The 16839-nt window shown below is 41.1% G+C and overlaps 1 protein-coding gene and 1 long non-coding RNA gene across 2 annotated transcripts; one reads left to right on the top strand and one right to left on the bottom strand.

The window, feature by feature from the left end:
- Positions 1–7097: 7097 nt before the first annotated feature.
- On the bottom strand, positions 7098–11826 carry ZNF281 (zinc finger protein 281). The gene has a single exon (XM_060126756.1). The coding sequence runs from the start codon at positions 11824–11826 to the stop codon at positions 9214–9216; it is 2613 nt and encodes an 870-aa protein (XP_059982739.1). The 3' UTR covers positions 7098–9213.
- Positions 11827–14732: 2906 nt separating this feature from the next.
- On the top strand, positions 14733–16534 carry LOC132515648 (uncharacterized). The gene is made up of 3 exons (XR_009539155.1): positions 14733–14851; positions 15959–16104; positions 16354–16534. It is a non-coding gene; the product is annotated as an uncharacterized LOC132515648 (long non-coding RNA).
- Positions 16535–16839: the final 305 nt, after the last annotated feature.

Here is a 16839-nt window from a genome sequence, read left to right as displayed (position 1 = left end):
ATACACATGTATATAAAATCACTGTGTTGTACACCAAAAGCTAACACAATGTTACATGTCAATTAGATCTCAATTTTTTTAAAAAAAGTAGAGAGAGAAAAAAAACTAAACAAGAGAAATTCCAATTAAGGACCTGTGGGAATCAGACGGATTTTGATTTTCTCATCAAAGGAAAGCCAAGGAAGAAGTGTGGGAGCCTTGGTGGAAGTTTTAGGACAGCACTTCTCCAACCGTAACATCCCTGGAGGCTCTGCTGCTGCTTCTGACGGGCAGGCCCGCGGTCGGTGGGGCTGAGATTCTGCAGGTCTAATGTGCTCCCAGGTGATGCCCACGTGGCAGGTCCACTTTGCACTGCCCGGCCCCAGACAGCCAGAGAGTGCACTTGGTCGGGATCTAAAACAACTTTGCCCCAAACCGAGAATCAGGGCTGAAGAAGACTAATTAGAAGAGTTATTTGCCAGTGAAAAATACACGCCATGTCCCTCTGCACTGCTGCGAAGGCTGGGGAGTCTGCAAACCCCAGTACTAAATAATCTCAGATTTATATAGCATTTTGTTCATAATGCAATGATTGTTCATATACATTTTGGTCTTGTTTGGGAAGTAATACACTGAGATGTTTAATATTTAAAAATATTAAGCTTAATTCCTGATTACCCTATAAATAATAAATACAAAATACTGATGACGAACTTATCTGATCTCAGTAACGGATTAGCAAAAGCTTTCTTTTCCACAGTCATTCTGCTTCAACATTACTTAATACTTAATGCAACACATACACATCACCTCTGAATTTAGTAGCCAGCAAACTACAAGCAGCTGAAAATTATGAGATTGCCAGTAGCTGAATGGAGGAGGGGACACTCCAAGTTCAAGAGCAGGCAGCTCTCCCTCCAGTTTCGATGCGGATGACAATGTCATTGGGACCAAGATGAAGAGCATCGGTCATCACCGTTTCCAACTTACAAAAGTATGTCTGCTCACGAGAGCTGCTGGTAACAGTAAAACGCTCGACTTAGTTTGATTACAAAAGGCAACTTTAAATCAGGAAAGTGCAATTATCAAAACGCCTTTTTAAAAATCTATTCCTAACGTAAAATCAAGTGATGCTGTATTTATAAAAGAGAAAGAAGTGACTAAAACTTAGATTATTTATAAATTAATAAGTGAATAAGCTTCAGCTAACCTAACAGGTTCATCCAAAACATGGCAGAAAAGAATCACAGAATTTTGGACACCCATTTCCAAAGTGTAGACGAAGTTTTTGATTTCTTTGCTGTGATCAAATACCCTATAGTGATCATTTTTAAAAGAGCAATCATTTCACATGTTACTCAATGTCTCCAAAATGTTTAATTTTCACCTTCCAACAGACACTTCTAGAAATGCACTGTAATTTTACCAAGTGAGAACTTTCAGTTTCTTCGAAAAAAGATCTCTGACTCCCATTTTACTGTAAGCCTGAACTGGTACCACCCAACACCTGAAGGGCCCCTGAAAGGTCTGCAGTGGGTCTTCTTGAAACAGTATGTGAACAACGAATTTCAAAATAGGATCTGTCCCGTGAAGCTCAATTTTCTAGGCACACTGACCAGAAATGGGTTTTTTCAAACCCAGGTCAAGTTGCGTTCAGGCAGTGGTTGCTTCCCATTGACAGGCTAAACTTTCTCCCTTCTCTGCAGAATCTTAATAGCTCTAAAAACACATATATCTTGTTTATTGCTGAGCAATGCCCCCACCATCTGTTCTTGCTAGTATTTCATCAGAAAACATAATTCTTTTTTCTTAGAAGTATATTCAGCCCCAGTAACTTGTGTTCTGAATATTTTGTTACAAAGCAAGTACGTGGGCGGAGGGAAGTAGTGAGAATAAATTTGATCATGTAAATAATTATTTACACCTGGCTTATAAACAAAATCACTGAATCATGAACGGCAATTCTACAAATATTTTTAATTTCTGTTCTCACATTCAGTTGCCAAAATTCCAACTGATATTTCAGTACTGAACATTTTTAACAAACAGTACCTTCAGACTGTTCAAAATGTTTTTGTATCTTAGCTCCAGATGGAATACCGGTTCAGTTGGGTGGATGACTGAATATAATCCCGAGTGATCATTTCTTGTTAAATAATAAAACACGCATACAACCTGCCCTTCCTTTTATAGGTCATTTACACTAGCATCATCAGCAAAAATACTCTTGTAGCCTTCATTAATATTCCTCTGCTCTTCTTGCCAAATAACAATTTGTTTTAGAGGTTTAATAAAATCAGAATGAACAGAGTGAAAAGCTGTAATTTTTTGCTCATTCTACCAGTCTTCTCTAGAAAATTCCCCAAATCATATTTTAATTTTGTCTTCATAATACACTCCTGTGTTTCACCAGCAGTAACCCAAAGGAACCCATATCAGTTTACCACCATTGCCAGTCTTCCAAACGGATCTCATTCAGACCTTTAAGGCCCTTTAATGACATGACCAGAGTGAACACACCCACAAATATTAATCTCCTTAGATCCCTTTTCCCTCTTTCCTTTACACAACAGTCCTTCCTTCGCTTTCAAAGACAAATCTGTCACAACAGTTCTAATACTTTGAACAAGTTACACTATGTTCAACGTTTATAGGTTTTTTATATTCAAATAAATCTGGAACAAACTATGTTAAATCTAGTCATAACCTAATTTTTTTCCTTACTAAATATTAAGCAATGTAAAATGTTAGAGTGTAATTAATGGTTTCAGATTTTCTAGACTAAACCTTTAAGAGATCAACTAAATTACCAACATGAACACCTAGAAGAAAAATACACAGCTTACTATTCCAAATGTGACTGAGTATAGAAACACCTATGATACCTTAGTGGAGTTCATTAAAAAACAGACAAACATAAAAACTAAACGTTTGTAACTTCTATGGGACTGTCTCCCAAATCGAGAGGAATAAAATTTCACAGTAACTTACCTTACAAACAACACAACCCTTAACATTAACCCGATTTTCAGACTTTCACTGAAGGTCTACTTATAGCAAAAGTGGAAAGTAGTACAAGACCAAGTTTTTTAATGCGATCACTTGCAGGCACTTTCGTTGTTTGGGCCACAAAGTAAGAGACGGCTCCGTCAGAAAGGATTTTTCCAGTCCCCACTCTGAGGGTCACGGCCGTCTACCACAGAGACTCACAAGGATACCCATTATCCTCTCAAAAAGAGGAAGCTCTCTTTCACATGTCTGTACTTGGCTCCCTTGTAGGAAGAGCCCAGTTTATGCACAACGAAACATAAAACAGTTATATTGCTAATCTTGTCATTCAATTTTGCAATCCACTCTTTAAAAAAAAAAAAAATCAATCTAAAACGTCACTTTCAGACTTAAAAATCTGCATCCCAAAAATCAAGATTAAAACTTTAGCTCCCAACTAAAACTTTTAACTTTCCAATAGACAATGCTTATAAACCAAGATTTTTAAACTAGAAAGAACAGATGAGCCAGTCACAAGTTAAAATTAAACATTTTGCAATGCAAACCTTAAAAAATAATTAGGGAGTTTCCAACTTTTTACAATCACACTTTTCCTTTGTCATAACCAAGTATGCCTTTATACACTGTACTTGTTAATTTCATTTTTTTTTTTTTGGTAGGTTGGGCACATAGATTCAGAGCTTTTGTTTTAATTCCTAAATTCTGTGCATATTCACTTAATCACATAAAACAATAACTTTGACTCGAATCGTTTTTATGAGAGTTGTTTAAAATGCTCACCAACCAATGGAAGCTGTGTGATTGAGTTACTAAAGATATAACATATAAACACAAAGATTAGCCATCTTTTTCCTAGGTTGGGAATGTAAACAGAAGTTCACCACAGTTGTCTGTTAAGAGTTATTTATTAATTGTTCCACAATAGTCCTAAAGTTCATACCAAACCAAAGAACCAAAGGAAGTCTGAACTGAAAGAATGACAACATAAGAACTGAGTTTTTCAATCACAGATCTCCTTTACCCTTCTGATCATTTAAACTCTCCAGGACCCCTGCCAATATTGGACTAAGTTTTATATTCCCTATTTTTCTTCAAAACCTATTCCTTTTCTTCTCCATTCTAAGATATCCCCACCTCTCTCCCTCAACACACCACCTCTGCCCACCATTCCAAAACAGGGAGCAAATTTTCTCCTTTGGAGTATAAGGTCCAAATCATTACATTTTTCTCTGGCTATTTATCTACCTTTCCCAAGAGATACCTATTTCAACACAAAACATGCTTTATTTACAAGGCTTATCTTGCACAGTGTATTTCAACCCAGCTAGTTACTCAGGCTACCTGAGGTATACGCTTCATGTTATTAAGAACTCACAATTATTCCTTCTTGACAAAAAAGCTGTGGCTTTTCATTCTGGCCCATACACTTATGGGGGAAGCTACTTCCGTGCAACTGAAGAGCCACAGTAGTTGACTGTAGTTATTATGCGCTGTTAACACATTTCTTTGTTGATGGAAAAGAGCGAACTATTGTCAAGTCTAGCATCTCGATGGTACTTATCAGATGAGGAACTGCCAAGAATTATAAATTCTATTCATTATTTGACCAGCTTATCATAAAACTCTAGGCTTTATGTAACCTGAACGTGTGCCATAAATGCTAATTAAATAGCAGATCAAGAAATTTCAATATTAAAAATTAATATTTCATGCTTTTTAAGTTTAGGTATTGACTTTCTAAGTTATCTGTACAATAAAAAGTTCAATGTTTAGGCAGCCTTCCAAAGCAAGTACTCTCAGCCTGGGGTCCATAGGTTAGGAATTTTGTTATCAGGTTGCGGGGGTGGGGGGGGGCTGGTTCTTGCAAGCATATACGTGGGCTTCTAAATTTTCATGTGCAAATATATTTCTGCTAATGTATGGGGATGGGGTGACATCCATTCCATCACCAGCTGCCCAAAGAGTCCATGACCCTAAAAAGGCGATGCAGCTCTTCCCTAGAGTGCGCCCAAAGGTTCGCGAAGAATTTAAATAGAATCTACTTAAGTTACACTCACATACTGTCATGACTTTTTTAAAAAAGCAAAACAGGTACAAACAAAGCAGAAATCATTTTAAAAGTGCATGCCCTCTTTACGGTAATAGTCTCTTTTAAAACTAACAGTGATCTCACAGACGATTTTCTTTTGTTAGGTTTTTTTGATCAAGGGTAAGACAACAGAATTACCAGATACTGTCTTCATGCTAATGTTCATTTTAATTAATAGATTATTAAGGACATAAAAAACGTAACAAGTGGAACACAAGATTGTTGCTCAAAATCCATCAGAAACTCTTTATCATCTCATAGACGGTACAGGCAGACTGGCAAACCACCCCAGACCTTGCCTCCTAAACACCAGGAGGGACGCTTAGCATTTGTGGACCATTACTGTGTAATCTTATACAACATAATGCACGGATGGCGCCAGAGCACTACTTACATCGCACTTCAAAACCGAAATCCTGTCATTATGTGTCACAGAACACACACAGACCACAAAACTCTGAAAACGACAGTCTTCAGATGCAGTTCACTCTAAAAATATAACTGAAGTTCGGAAGCTAATTCTTTTCTGAGGGACATTTTCCAAGAACTTATGAATTTGGAAGCTAAGAACTGTGTGAGTCCTCACGAGGCCATATTGCTCACACTGTCACCCAGTTCAGGCTTAAATGCTACTAATGACAGGTAACTACAAAATGAGAGATACCAAGGATGTACAGAAAGTTACGCCCCTCTCATCTGATGAGTGTAATACAGAAAACTAAATCTGAGGTAGAAATATTTGCAAACTGTCTGCAACTTTTAAAAAACATTAACAATCCTACAGTTTTTTTCTCATTTTTTGTTTTCATTATTGAATGAGATTACCTCCCAAATTACTAACAGGCAACTGCTAAATTATGGTAGCCCTTATCTTCAATTTACAGCAGCAAAATAGAAATTCAAAGCCTAGTTTCCTACCTCATACCCTAATACCTTAGAAGTAAAAAACCTTAATTTTAAAATTATCATATTCAGATATAGACATTCCACACAAGGAAAAAAAAAGGGTGGGGGTCAGTAAACAAAATTAATGTTAGCTTTAATCTAGAACATGTGCAGAGGTATCAAGAGTTGGATTTCAATGCAGAATCAGTGAGATTCTGCTTAGCATGCTTGGTCAAGAAAATGACTATATCTAGGGAATAATCTTGGCAAAGAGAAAACAAATTTACTTTTCCTAATCATATGGGACCACGAGCAGATACGTCTTTACAGAGAAATCCATGTTTATGCTGAATACAAATAATTTATCACTTCTGTACATAGTATCATATACCAAAAAGGCAAAGCCTCGACCTATTCCACCCTTTGATATTTTTATTGATTTTTCAACGTTTGTAGTCACTAAATTTCAAAGCACAATTTTCTCATAGATTTTACACAGACCTACAATTTTTCCCCTTTATCTTTAAAACTTAACATATTCACTAAGTTTCAAACACCTTGTCTGCACCTTAAGTATTCCATGTCTTGGCTCTCTTCTTCTAATATCTATACTTACATCCTTCTGAAACACTGTTAAACTTAGACTAAGCAATACTTTTTTTTCCCCCTACTAAGAACGCTCAGGACCACTTTCATTTGTCATACTGTTATTTTGTTACAACCTTTTGGAGTCAAAAAGGATGCACCTAGAACCAAAAGAAACTGGAATCTGATTTAAAATGAAACCTCAGTAAATAATCTCTCTGGAATAATATTTAGGATGGCTAACCCCATTTCAATAAAACACGTTCTAATTTCCATACTGTTAAATTCCTATTCTTCCAGATAGTGTGCCTCAAGCTGAAGAAAATATTCAACCAATTTTCAAATATAATAAACCTAGAAACACGAAACACTTAAAACACACACGCACCCGTGCACACACAGACACACACACACACACATTCCAGTCCCTAAACTGCAGGTTATACCACTGACATGAATATTTTATGAAATGTAGTTAACAGAAAAATGTGAAAAATGTGACTGGATATTAAGTGATATCTCCTTTCTTCAATTTTGTGATTAACAGGTCTTTTATTGGTAGTAAACTAGAGCAAACAATCAGAATAGTACATATGCAGTATTCAGTACACACAATAAAAGTTAAAGAAATTCAAAACCTCTATAAAACAAAACACTGGAGAAAAATCATACAGCTCAAGAGATACAGTGGTAAAGGTCCTCTCCATCCTTCGATTACAGCTTGTACTCTGTACCCAACAGAACTTACCGCACTTAGCAAAATAAGAAATACATACTTTTTAGTACTGAGTGTATTTAAGAGGATTAAACACATTTTCTAAGGTCCTTGCAATGACAATAAGTGACCCTTTAGCTGGTAAAGCAGACTTAAGGGAGGAAAGTGGGGAAAGGAAATTAACTAGTATGTTGTAACCATTTTAAATAATTTCTCATTTTCCAAACACTGCTTTCATAACAGAAGTGTTTTACACTTGCACAATATTAATTACTTTATTATACATGGAAGCCTGTGGTAGGCTGATTACACAATAAGACTGCAAACAACCAGTGGTACTTTTCTGACGTCAGAAGAGTACATAAGACTGAAACATCACCAAAAGTACATAAAAAACTCATCAGCATAAACATCAAAGTACATTAAAAATATAATCAGGAAAAAAATACAATTGCTAAAAAGTGGTTTAGAGCAGAGCCACTGTCTACCAGTGGCTTCAAATGGCAAATTAGCGTTCATAGCAAGTTTGGATGACTTTACAAGACCCCTGTACAATACTGACTAACGCACCCTTTTAAAATGTACATTACACAGGCTGCAATTTCACAAAGAGGTTCTGATGTCATTACTAAATAAGCCACTCTTACCCCTCCCATCGGCTTTGTCACCAGTTGGAATTACCACCTTATTAATATCCACAGCTCTGAGCATGTGGGGCTTTATTATACATGGACATCTGTGTGGGTTCTGTTTTTAAAAAGGGGGAGGGTGGATGTTTATTTTACTGTTTGGATGCCGGAAGGCATAGGAAATGCATAACAAATTACCTATTGGAATGTGAATCATTCTAAAATTGAAACTGTCCAGATAGAGAGAAGAGGGAACAAGGAAGGCCCAGAGCTCTGAGAGGACAGGTTAAGAACAAAAATAACACAAAATACCCCCAGAAGTGTGGGTGACATGTAGTAACAGAGACAGAGAACAGTGTTTTTAGGCCATGTATAATAAATAACACACACCCCAAATTTCAAAGAATTATGTAATTCCAACTTGGGTTCTAATACTGCAACCAACCAACCACTTGGGCTTCAACACTGTTCCCATCAACTCTTGATGGGAGTCACACAGCCTTGTTACAGTTGGGATAAGGAGAGGGTGCCTTTTTTTTTTTTTCTTCCTATTATTAAAGCTATCATTCCAGGCTTTGATCAAAGATTCAAGAATATTTGTTCTACCAGGCTGGAATGAATGTGGTTTGGAAGTTCAGAGTACATTTAAAAGCTGCAACAAAATATAGGTAGCCAACATCTCAGAATTTTGGATCAGCCCAGATGGAGACAGCAATTTGAAATGTTTTCGATCCCTTACTTAAATGATGACACGTGTATCGTATCAGCCCAGATAGAGCAATTTGAAATGTTTTCGATCCCTTACTTAAGTAATGAAATGTATTATCATACTATCTGTAAATTGGATATTCCATTACAGTGATAACGTACAGAATTCCCATGCGTTATTACACTTTCCTGAGAGTAAAGCAATTAGAATAACCTTAATCCTAGCAACAAAGTTTTTTTTTTGTTTTTTTGTTTTTGTGTGTTTTTTTTGTTTTCTTTTGTTTTTTTTGTATGGTTTTTTTGTGTTTTTTTTTTGTTTGTTTTTTTTGCATTTAAAACTTTGGGCTATTCCCTGACGATCTATACATGTAAATTTGATTGCTAAACATTGTCACTTCGAATGTCAAACTATTTTAATCTATCGATTTTGATTAAAAATCATAATACAAACAGAGCTAAAATCACACTAACAAAATAAACTAAATATGAAAAGTTGCATTGAAAGGGCATTACATTATTCTTAATAGGATCGTGTAGAAACATTCCAATGGCAGTGTTCTCAAAATAAAACAAAATTACATTAGAAGACCTCCAGCCTGGTCACTCTTGGGACCTTACCTGTAACTCTGGCTGGTGGGGGTCTTTCCTCTGGTACTACATGGCTCACTAACATCAGACATCATGTTTGTATACCCTGAGAAATCTGACACTGAAGTCCTTGCTCTATGGTCCACTTCTCCATTAGAGTTCGTGATAAAGGTCATTGGCACCCTGCTGCCCGACTTGAACTGAGAACCGAACGCCTGTGCAAAGTTCTCAATCTGGTACGTTGTTCTGGGCTCTACGTCCTTCTGAGGATCCATCTGGCCGGCTAACTCCTGAGATGGGATCTGAAAGCTCGTTGAGGACTCTAAGTTTTTCTGTTGTTCCTTCTGGCTAGTCAGTTTCTGAGATGAGGACTGGAAGGCTGATGAAGTCTCTAGATTCTTCTGAGAATCTATCAGGTCATCCAGCTCCTGGGAAGGTGTCAACTGCTGATGTGTGGCATCCAAAGCAGACAAATAAAGACCCGGCTGAGACCCAAACAACATCCCAAAAGGAGGCTTTGGCAACGAAGATGGCAACACTGAGGTAACAGACTGGCCGAAACCACACTCCAAAGGAGATGTAGTGTATATCTGTTTTTCTGGAAATAAAGTGTGGTTGTGGAGAGGTGAAGACAGACTGACAAATTGGAAACCGTGTCCCAGAGTAAAACCTGCATTCGTGGATTTCTCGAAAGCCTGTTGGAGGTATTTGGAGTATTCTTGCAACATGCTCGCCTTGTCATTTGAAGCAGTCTGGGTGCCCGGGCTCAAATTTTCTTCTTGAACCAGTTCTGAGTGTTCTCCTGAGGCGTGCAGATCCACTCGTGGTTCTGTTATGTTGAAAGGATCCTCCTTCTGGCTCTCTGACTTGTTGGAGTACTGATCCAAAATACTTTGTAAAACCTCGTCAGGAATTCCCGACTTGTCGTGACAAGACTTAATTTCCGCGTTCAGGGCCGAGGAGTCAATAAGGGACAACGGGGCCTCACTGTCCAAAACACCGACGCCCGCCGACTGAATGACGGACTGCTGGGAGACCATGTGTCCCACGTTCACGGAAAAGGCACTGTTGCTGCTGGCGGTGGGTAGGTATCTTCTTTTCTTTGAGAACTGCATGGCATCGTCATAATTACTGCTTATTTGACCTTGTTTGCCACTTGTACTTTGGAGAAGACTAATGGTCTCCACGCTACTGTTTGACACGATGCCAAGGGAGCCACTCGGTTTCCCAGACAAGGACTTCTGTCCAACTATGTCTGGTAACGGTGACACAAAGTTCAGGTAGTTTTTATCCATGCTCTTCCGGCTTCCTTTCTTAAAGATCAATTTTGGCACCCTCTTCTGGAGTTCCTCTATGCCAGTGCCGATGATGCCCCCACTGGAAGACACAGCAGGCATTTCTACTGAGTAACTCTGCATGTTTATGCTGTTTGACATATGGGATTCATTTGCTTTCCCAGTCTTGGGCTCCTTGTTTTCAACAGCTATGCTTCTCGACTTCGCTTTTCTCCTTGAAGAACTTGTACTTCCCTGAGACAACACAGCCAGGTTACCCACGGTGCTATGGTTGCTGGATGACCCAGGCTCTGCACTGGGCGCCCCCTTCGCCAGGGCTTCGCCGCACGTGCGCCTGTGCTTCAACAGTCTATCAGTCCTTGAGAAATACTGCTGGCAAGTGTCACATTTGTATGGCTTTTCTCCACTGTGCGTCCGCTTGTGTCTCTCCATATGGTACTTCTGGATGAACTTCATGCTGCACTGATCGCACCCGAAGGGCTTCTCCCGGCTGTGGATCTTCTCGTGCCTCTGCAGCAGGTACTTCTGGATGAAGCCCATGCTGCACTGGCTGCACTGGAAGGGCCGCTCTCCGGTGTGGATGAGGACGTGCCTCCGCAGGTGGTAGGAGCTGCGGAAAGCGGCGCTGCAGTGGTCGCAGATGTGAGGTTTCTGGCTTGGGGACAGGACGGCGCCTTCTCCGTCTCCCGCCAGCGACGGCTTGGAAGATGCGCCCGGCTTCCTCTTGGCTTTGATTCCCTGAGATTCTGGCTTTGGCCTCTTGGCCTTCTTGACGCTCGCGTCCGGCTTGGGCTCCTCGGGGCCGCGGGGGTCGTCAGTCCGGCCGAGCAGCACGTCGCGGGGGTGGGGGGCGGGCGGCGGCGGCGGGTGCAGGACGCTCAGGTCCTGGATGACGCCCGGGCCTCCCGCGTCCCCAGCGCCCAGCCCCGGCGCCCGCTCGTCTGCCCCCGCGAACAGCCCCCCGTAGTGAGGATGGGGGGCGCCCGGCGGCTCCTCGGGATCTGCCGGCTTCTCCTGCTTGATGCTGACCAGCGACTGCAGGAAGCCCCAGGAGGTCCTCTGCGCCGGGAAGGCCGCGCCGGGCGCCGCCGGCTCCTTCTTGAAAGTCACGTCCGGGGCGGGCGCCGGGGGGGGCTCGGCGGCCGGGGCCGCGGCCGGGGCGGCGGCCAGCACGCACTGCGGGGGAGGGGCGGCCGCGCCCGCCGGCCGCGCGAAGCTGGCGACCGGGGGCAGCCGGTGGTTGAACATCACCATGCCCGGCGGGAAGCTGGGCTCCATCTCCGCCCGCCCGCCGCTGCCCGCGCCGCCGCCGCCGCCGCTCAGGAACGCGCTGCCGACTTTCATGCCCCGGAGCAGGCCTGGCTGAGGAGAGGAAGGAGGAGTGGGCCGGCCGCCGGCCGCGGCGCCCCCACCCGCCCCCGGCCCGCGCCCCCGGCCCGTGCCCACCCGCCCGCCGCCGCCCGCGCCCCGCACTTACGGGTCCCGCCGCCGCCGCCGCCGCCTCCGGTTAATAAAAATAACGCCGTCCTCTCCACAATGGAATTAAAAGCCTGCGCGGCACTGCGCAGCCGCGGCGCGGGGCCTGCCGGGAGCTCGGCGACCCGGCCCGAGGGCCGCTGCGCCGGCCAGCGCGCCTGCGCCGCGGCTTCCGCCCGGCCGCCTGTCAATCACTCGGGTGGTTGGGCGGAGGGAGCCCCCGGGAGGGGAGGCCCCGGGCGGCCGGACGCGATTGGTGGGCCGCGCGCCGGGCGTCGGGGGGCGGGACCCGGCGCGGGCTGCTGCGCGGCGGCGGCGGAGAAAGGCCGGAGGGAGGGGGATGCTGCGGGGCTGCGGAGTGGGCGGGGGGACGGGCCCGGCCGGCCCGGCCCCCTCGGCTTTGCGGCTTGTAGGCCGGGTGTTGCAGCCGAACCCAGCCCCGGAGCGGGGTGGCTTGGGGCGCTGTGGGTTCTGCCTGTGTGCCCTGAATCTCCAATGCTCAGCATCTACTGGGACAGGTTGCTTCCGGTACCCCTCCGTGTCTGGCGCACACTTTAATAATGGGCGCTTTTTCTCTGCATTTGTGGGAGGGGCCTGCTTTGAAACCGCAGCAGAGGTACCGTTGCAAAAAAAAGGTTGTCTTACTGCCAACCTACCTGAAGGCTACTGAAAGAGGAAGCCGCGTGTAATCCAGGTGCGGCAGCCCTGTAAAACACGCCCACACGCATACTTTATCATCATCAGATGTTCTTTAAATGCCCACAGGCCTTCTCAGTCTGTCTAAGAGTCCGCTGGCCCTGTTGTATTGCTGCTGGCCCTCTATGTTATTTATGAAAAATCGACTGCCAGGCCCTTCTAAGAGTGCTACTCAGATCCACTCTGCCCTCCCCAGTACAGAATACTGAGAAACGCAGGCAAAATCACTAATTGTTCTCTTAAGGAAACTTACAAAGTAAAATCTTGAAATCAAAGAGCAACAAAAATCAAACAAATATTTATTCCGTGCCTAATGTACACACAAGGCACCCACTTTCATGTTAAGCGAAAATCTAAACCAGCAACTCTCCTAACCAAGAGTGTATGTAAAGCACAGGATTATTTTTCATAACAGAACCAGCACCATGACAATAATTTCTTTCCATGGTACGTTTTCATGATGAAATTACAAGTCAATTGTCTCACAATATTTCTAGCCAAATAACTTATCATAGTTAAATAATAAATGACTTCTCTGAGAAATTTTGCAACTGGAATCATAAAGATTATCAACTAATCCTTACAGGCTTCTCTGAGCCTGCTCAAAAACTTAAAAGACTAAGTAATGAGTATTTTGAGACAAGAAATATTAGTATTTTTCTAACCCCATGCAACTACATAGAAGTATTCTGCCACTTAAACTGTGAAACTCTAATACTGTCAAGTATATTTCAGTGTTAAAAGACTGAAAACTCAAAAACTTAAGGCAGTTGTAAAATATTAGTCAACGCCTATGAGAAATGAGGCTGTCCCTTTGCTCAGGGTGGCAGTGTTTAATGGTAAGCTGGGATGCATATAAGCTAGTCCAAGCATGAAGGGCAGCAGGACACTCATATGAAAAGCCAACTTTGTTCCTCAGTTATCAAGATAAGAAACCTGTCATTTCTCTCATTCACTCTGTCAGCCTTGAGATACTCCAAGCAGACTTACCTCTGTGTTGTACACCCCATATATCAGGAAGATGAAGAGACCCTGTAAAAGAAAATGGAGGGAAAAAGCTGTTAACGCTAATCATTTCAGCAGTAGGAATACCTGAAATCAACATTCCTGGGAACAGACAAAAGAAGACACACTTCATCAAGGTCAATTTATTTATCTATTCTTCAATGTCAGAAGCTGTACCTTGAGCATTTATAAGATAACATACCAGCACATCACTTATAGTCCTTGTGCTATTCACTTCTTTAGACTACAGCAAGTAGGAAAAATTTGTTACAGTCTTCAACAGGGTTGAAAAAAATCTTTAATATTAAAGTATAAAAGAGCTATAAAGATAAACCTTAAAGGGTAATAAGTGTGAATCGTTTTTAAACAATATTTAAAATGCCAGTTCAAGTTAAGAAACTTTCACATCATCAGCTGTTGTGAGACTGCACACATTGTTATTGTTTGCCATGTATAATAAAATTCCAAATATCTGCTATTTACTAGTTCTTAGCATTAGAAAAATACTTAATTGCAGTATATAAATTAAATCTCTCTCTGAAATCTAAAATCTTAAATTTTTAAAATAAATAAAACTGTAACGATTTAAACTTAGTAGAGATAATAGGGAACAAGAAATTTCCCATGTGTTTTTTTCTTACAGAGGAAAGAAAAATCTATATTGTACTAGTCTTGTTAGGTACTAATAAACCAAATATTAAGTAGGGGTCTGGACTAAAATCTGGATATGATTCAAATAGTTAAGTAGTATGGCATTTTCAAAAGGAAAATAATACAGGAAAATTTAAATATTTGTTTTACCTCTGAATCCTTACACATTACAGATTATGGAAAACATCCTAGAACAAGGAAACTGAATAAAACAGAAATGAGTTTTGTTCTTATTAGTTTCTTTTTTAACAGACTTTATTTTTCCTGTTGCAGAGCACAGGCTCCGGAGGCGTCAGGCTCAGCGGCCATGGCTCAGGGCCCAGCCACTCCGCGGCATGTGGGATCTTCCCGGACCGGGGCACAAACCCATGTCCCCTGCATCGATCGGCAGGCGGACTCTCAACCACTGCGCCACCAGGGAAGCCCCAGACTTTATTTTTTAAGAACAACTTTAGATTTACAGAAAAGTTGAGAAGATAGTACTGGGTTTGCATATATCTGCACCCAGATTCCCCTATTAGCAACATTTTACAATAGTATGGTACGTTTTTTACAATTTTAGTTTTCAATACTCCTATGTATAATTTCAGAAACTAAAACTATTGTAGTACATGTATTTGTATTAGTAAGAAAGACATAGTTTTGCACAATCAAAAATTTCCATGTGGGTCATAAACTTTTAAAAATTTAATGACAGAGTTTTTCATTGTGTATATATGATTTTCCAAAGCTCGGTATCGACATGCAATCCCATCTTTCAGGTTGCCTTTGTCAAGATCTACAGAGTGCAGAGTGAATTCAAGCGGCTTAGATAATACTCATTTTCTAGGCTGTTTGCCCATATTCTAGATCATTCAAGAAAAAAATATATACTTCTTTCTCTGATTTATGAAAAAGACTAGAAGATAATTGACAGTCATCCTTCCCTTAGTAATTGCTAATTCTTATTTCGCATTGTGTTATATACATATAAAATTAAGTCATTCAAACTTTAATTCTATTTGTGAGATAGGACTATTTTGCTTTGTGCAATAGATGAGGTTTTTTTTTTAGAATTTAACATTAACACTTTATTATATTTGCTTAATTGCCTATTTATCAATCTGTCCATTCCTCTATCACCCATCAACCCATCTTACTTTTTGGTGCATTTCACAAGTAAGTTGCAGAAATCAGTACACTTTTCCTAAACTCAATATTGTTTACAGTAATAGATGAGTTCTTGATAAATACGATTTCCTGAATAGTGAACAATATGCACTGTGATTTCTGTACATTAAAAATTCAGCTGTTTGCATGAATCTATATGATGCTTTGAAAAATCAAAGAGCCATTCTATAATGTGTATAATCACTCCTATAATTTATCTATCCTGTAAATTCAATTTTCTCCAAGAGAAAACAGTAAAAAAAAAAAAATTCACATTTTTCCCCATGTCTTGGTAAAGTGAGGAGAATATTTGTATTTACTGCACTTCTGTGTTCTTGTTACACATTTTAAATTTTAATACACTTAATCCTTAAAGTAATGTAAAATGATCAACAACAAAAATCTCCCGTTAAAAAAAGGATGTAGACTGAAAAGGGATTTTAAGTAAAGGCAGCTTCAGTCTCAAAAGTTTCTTCTCTTTCTCCTTTTTCTTCAACAGAAGCACTGAAGAGCATGATTGAGCAAACCCCCAAATGATGACTTCCCAAGACCCCGAAAGGGTCTGAAACTCCAAGTCACTCCAAGGAACGTCTGCCTTTCTTTCTCCGGGGCTATCCACCTGATACCACCACAACCAGTTGAAAGGTCAAACATTAGGAATGATAATTAATTAATTTAACTACATGCTTCACACATGATGCCATTTTCCCCACTGATGTTACCAGCTGTTGACAGTTGTGATAGTTTAGACCTAACTCTGCAGAACTTCATAAACCCTTCACTACCGGATACACATCCCATTTCCTGTATTTCCCAACGAGAAAAATGAAATCAGAAACAGCGAAACATAAAAATCTTAAGCCATAACTATGAGCCACTTCTTAATCCCTGCAGAGAATACCTTTAAGAACAGCTGGAAGGAACCAACCGCCAAACTTCAACCGGCACTGAGGTTTCTGGAACTCCTCATACCAACATTCTGTCCTACCAAAGAGTGAATATTGAAGTATGCCACATCTCTGCAATGAATGACCCCCACGTCTGTTAGGAAGTTTCTGCGATTCCATCCATAGACATACCCGTCCATCATATATTTGGAGTATCTATCTATAGAGGTACCAATTTCTCAATATTTTAGTCCCGGTAAAATGAACACTTATTGGGCAGGAATCTCCCAAGGGTGGCTGGATTCCTGTAACATGTGTGTGTTTCATGGGCAAGAGCCAGGACTAGGGAAAGAACACCAGGGTATTGCATTTAACACTGTACAGGAGTTAAAAACAGAAACTTAAGGGAAGGGGGTGGGAATCTTCCTCTATTTCTTTATTCTCATTTATCTATGAAACGTTCGAAACGGAGGCAGCTTTGTAAATACTTTCA

The sequence above is a fragment of the Lagenorhynchus albirostris genome, chromosome 2 (assembly GCF_949774975.1).
Source record: "Lagenorhynchus albirostris chromosome 2, mLagAlb1.1, whole genome shotgun sequence".
Taxonomy (NCBI): domain Eukaryota; kingdom Metazoa; phylum Chordata; class Mammalia; order Artiodactyla; family Delphinidae; genus Lagenorhynchus; species Lagenorhynchus albirostris.
This window is presented reverse-complemented; position numbering and strand designations above follow the sequence as displayed.

Bases quoted from the DNA above. Each gene is read 5' to 3' on its own strand.
- ZNF281 (XM_060126756.1), bottom strand. From the start codon at position 11,826: ATGAAAGTCGGCAGCGCGTTCCTGAGCGGCGGCGGCGGCGGCGCGGGC.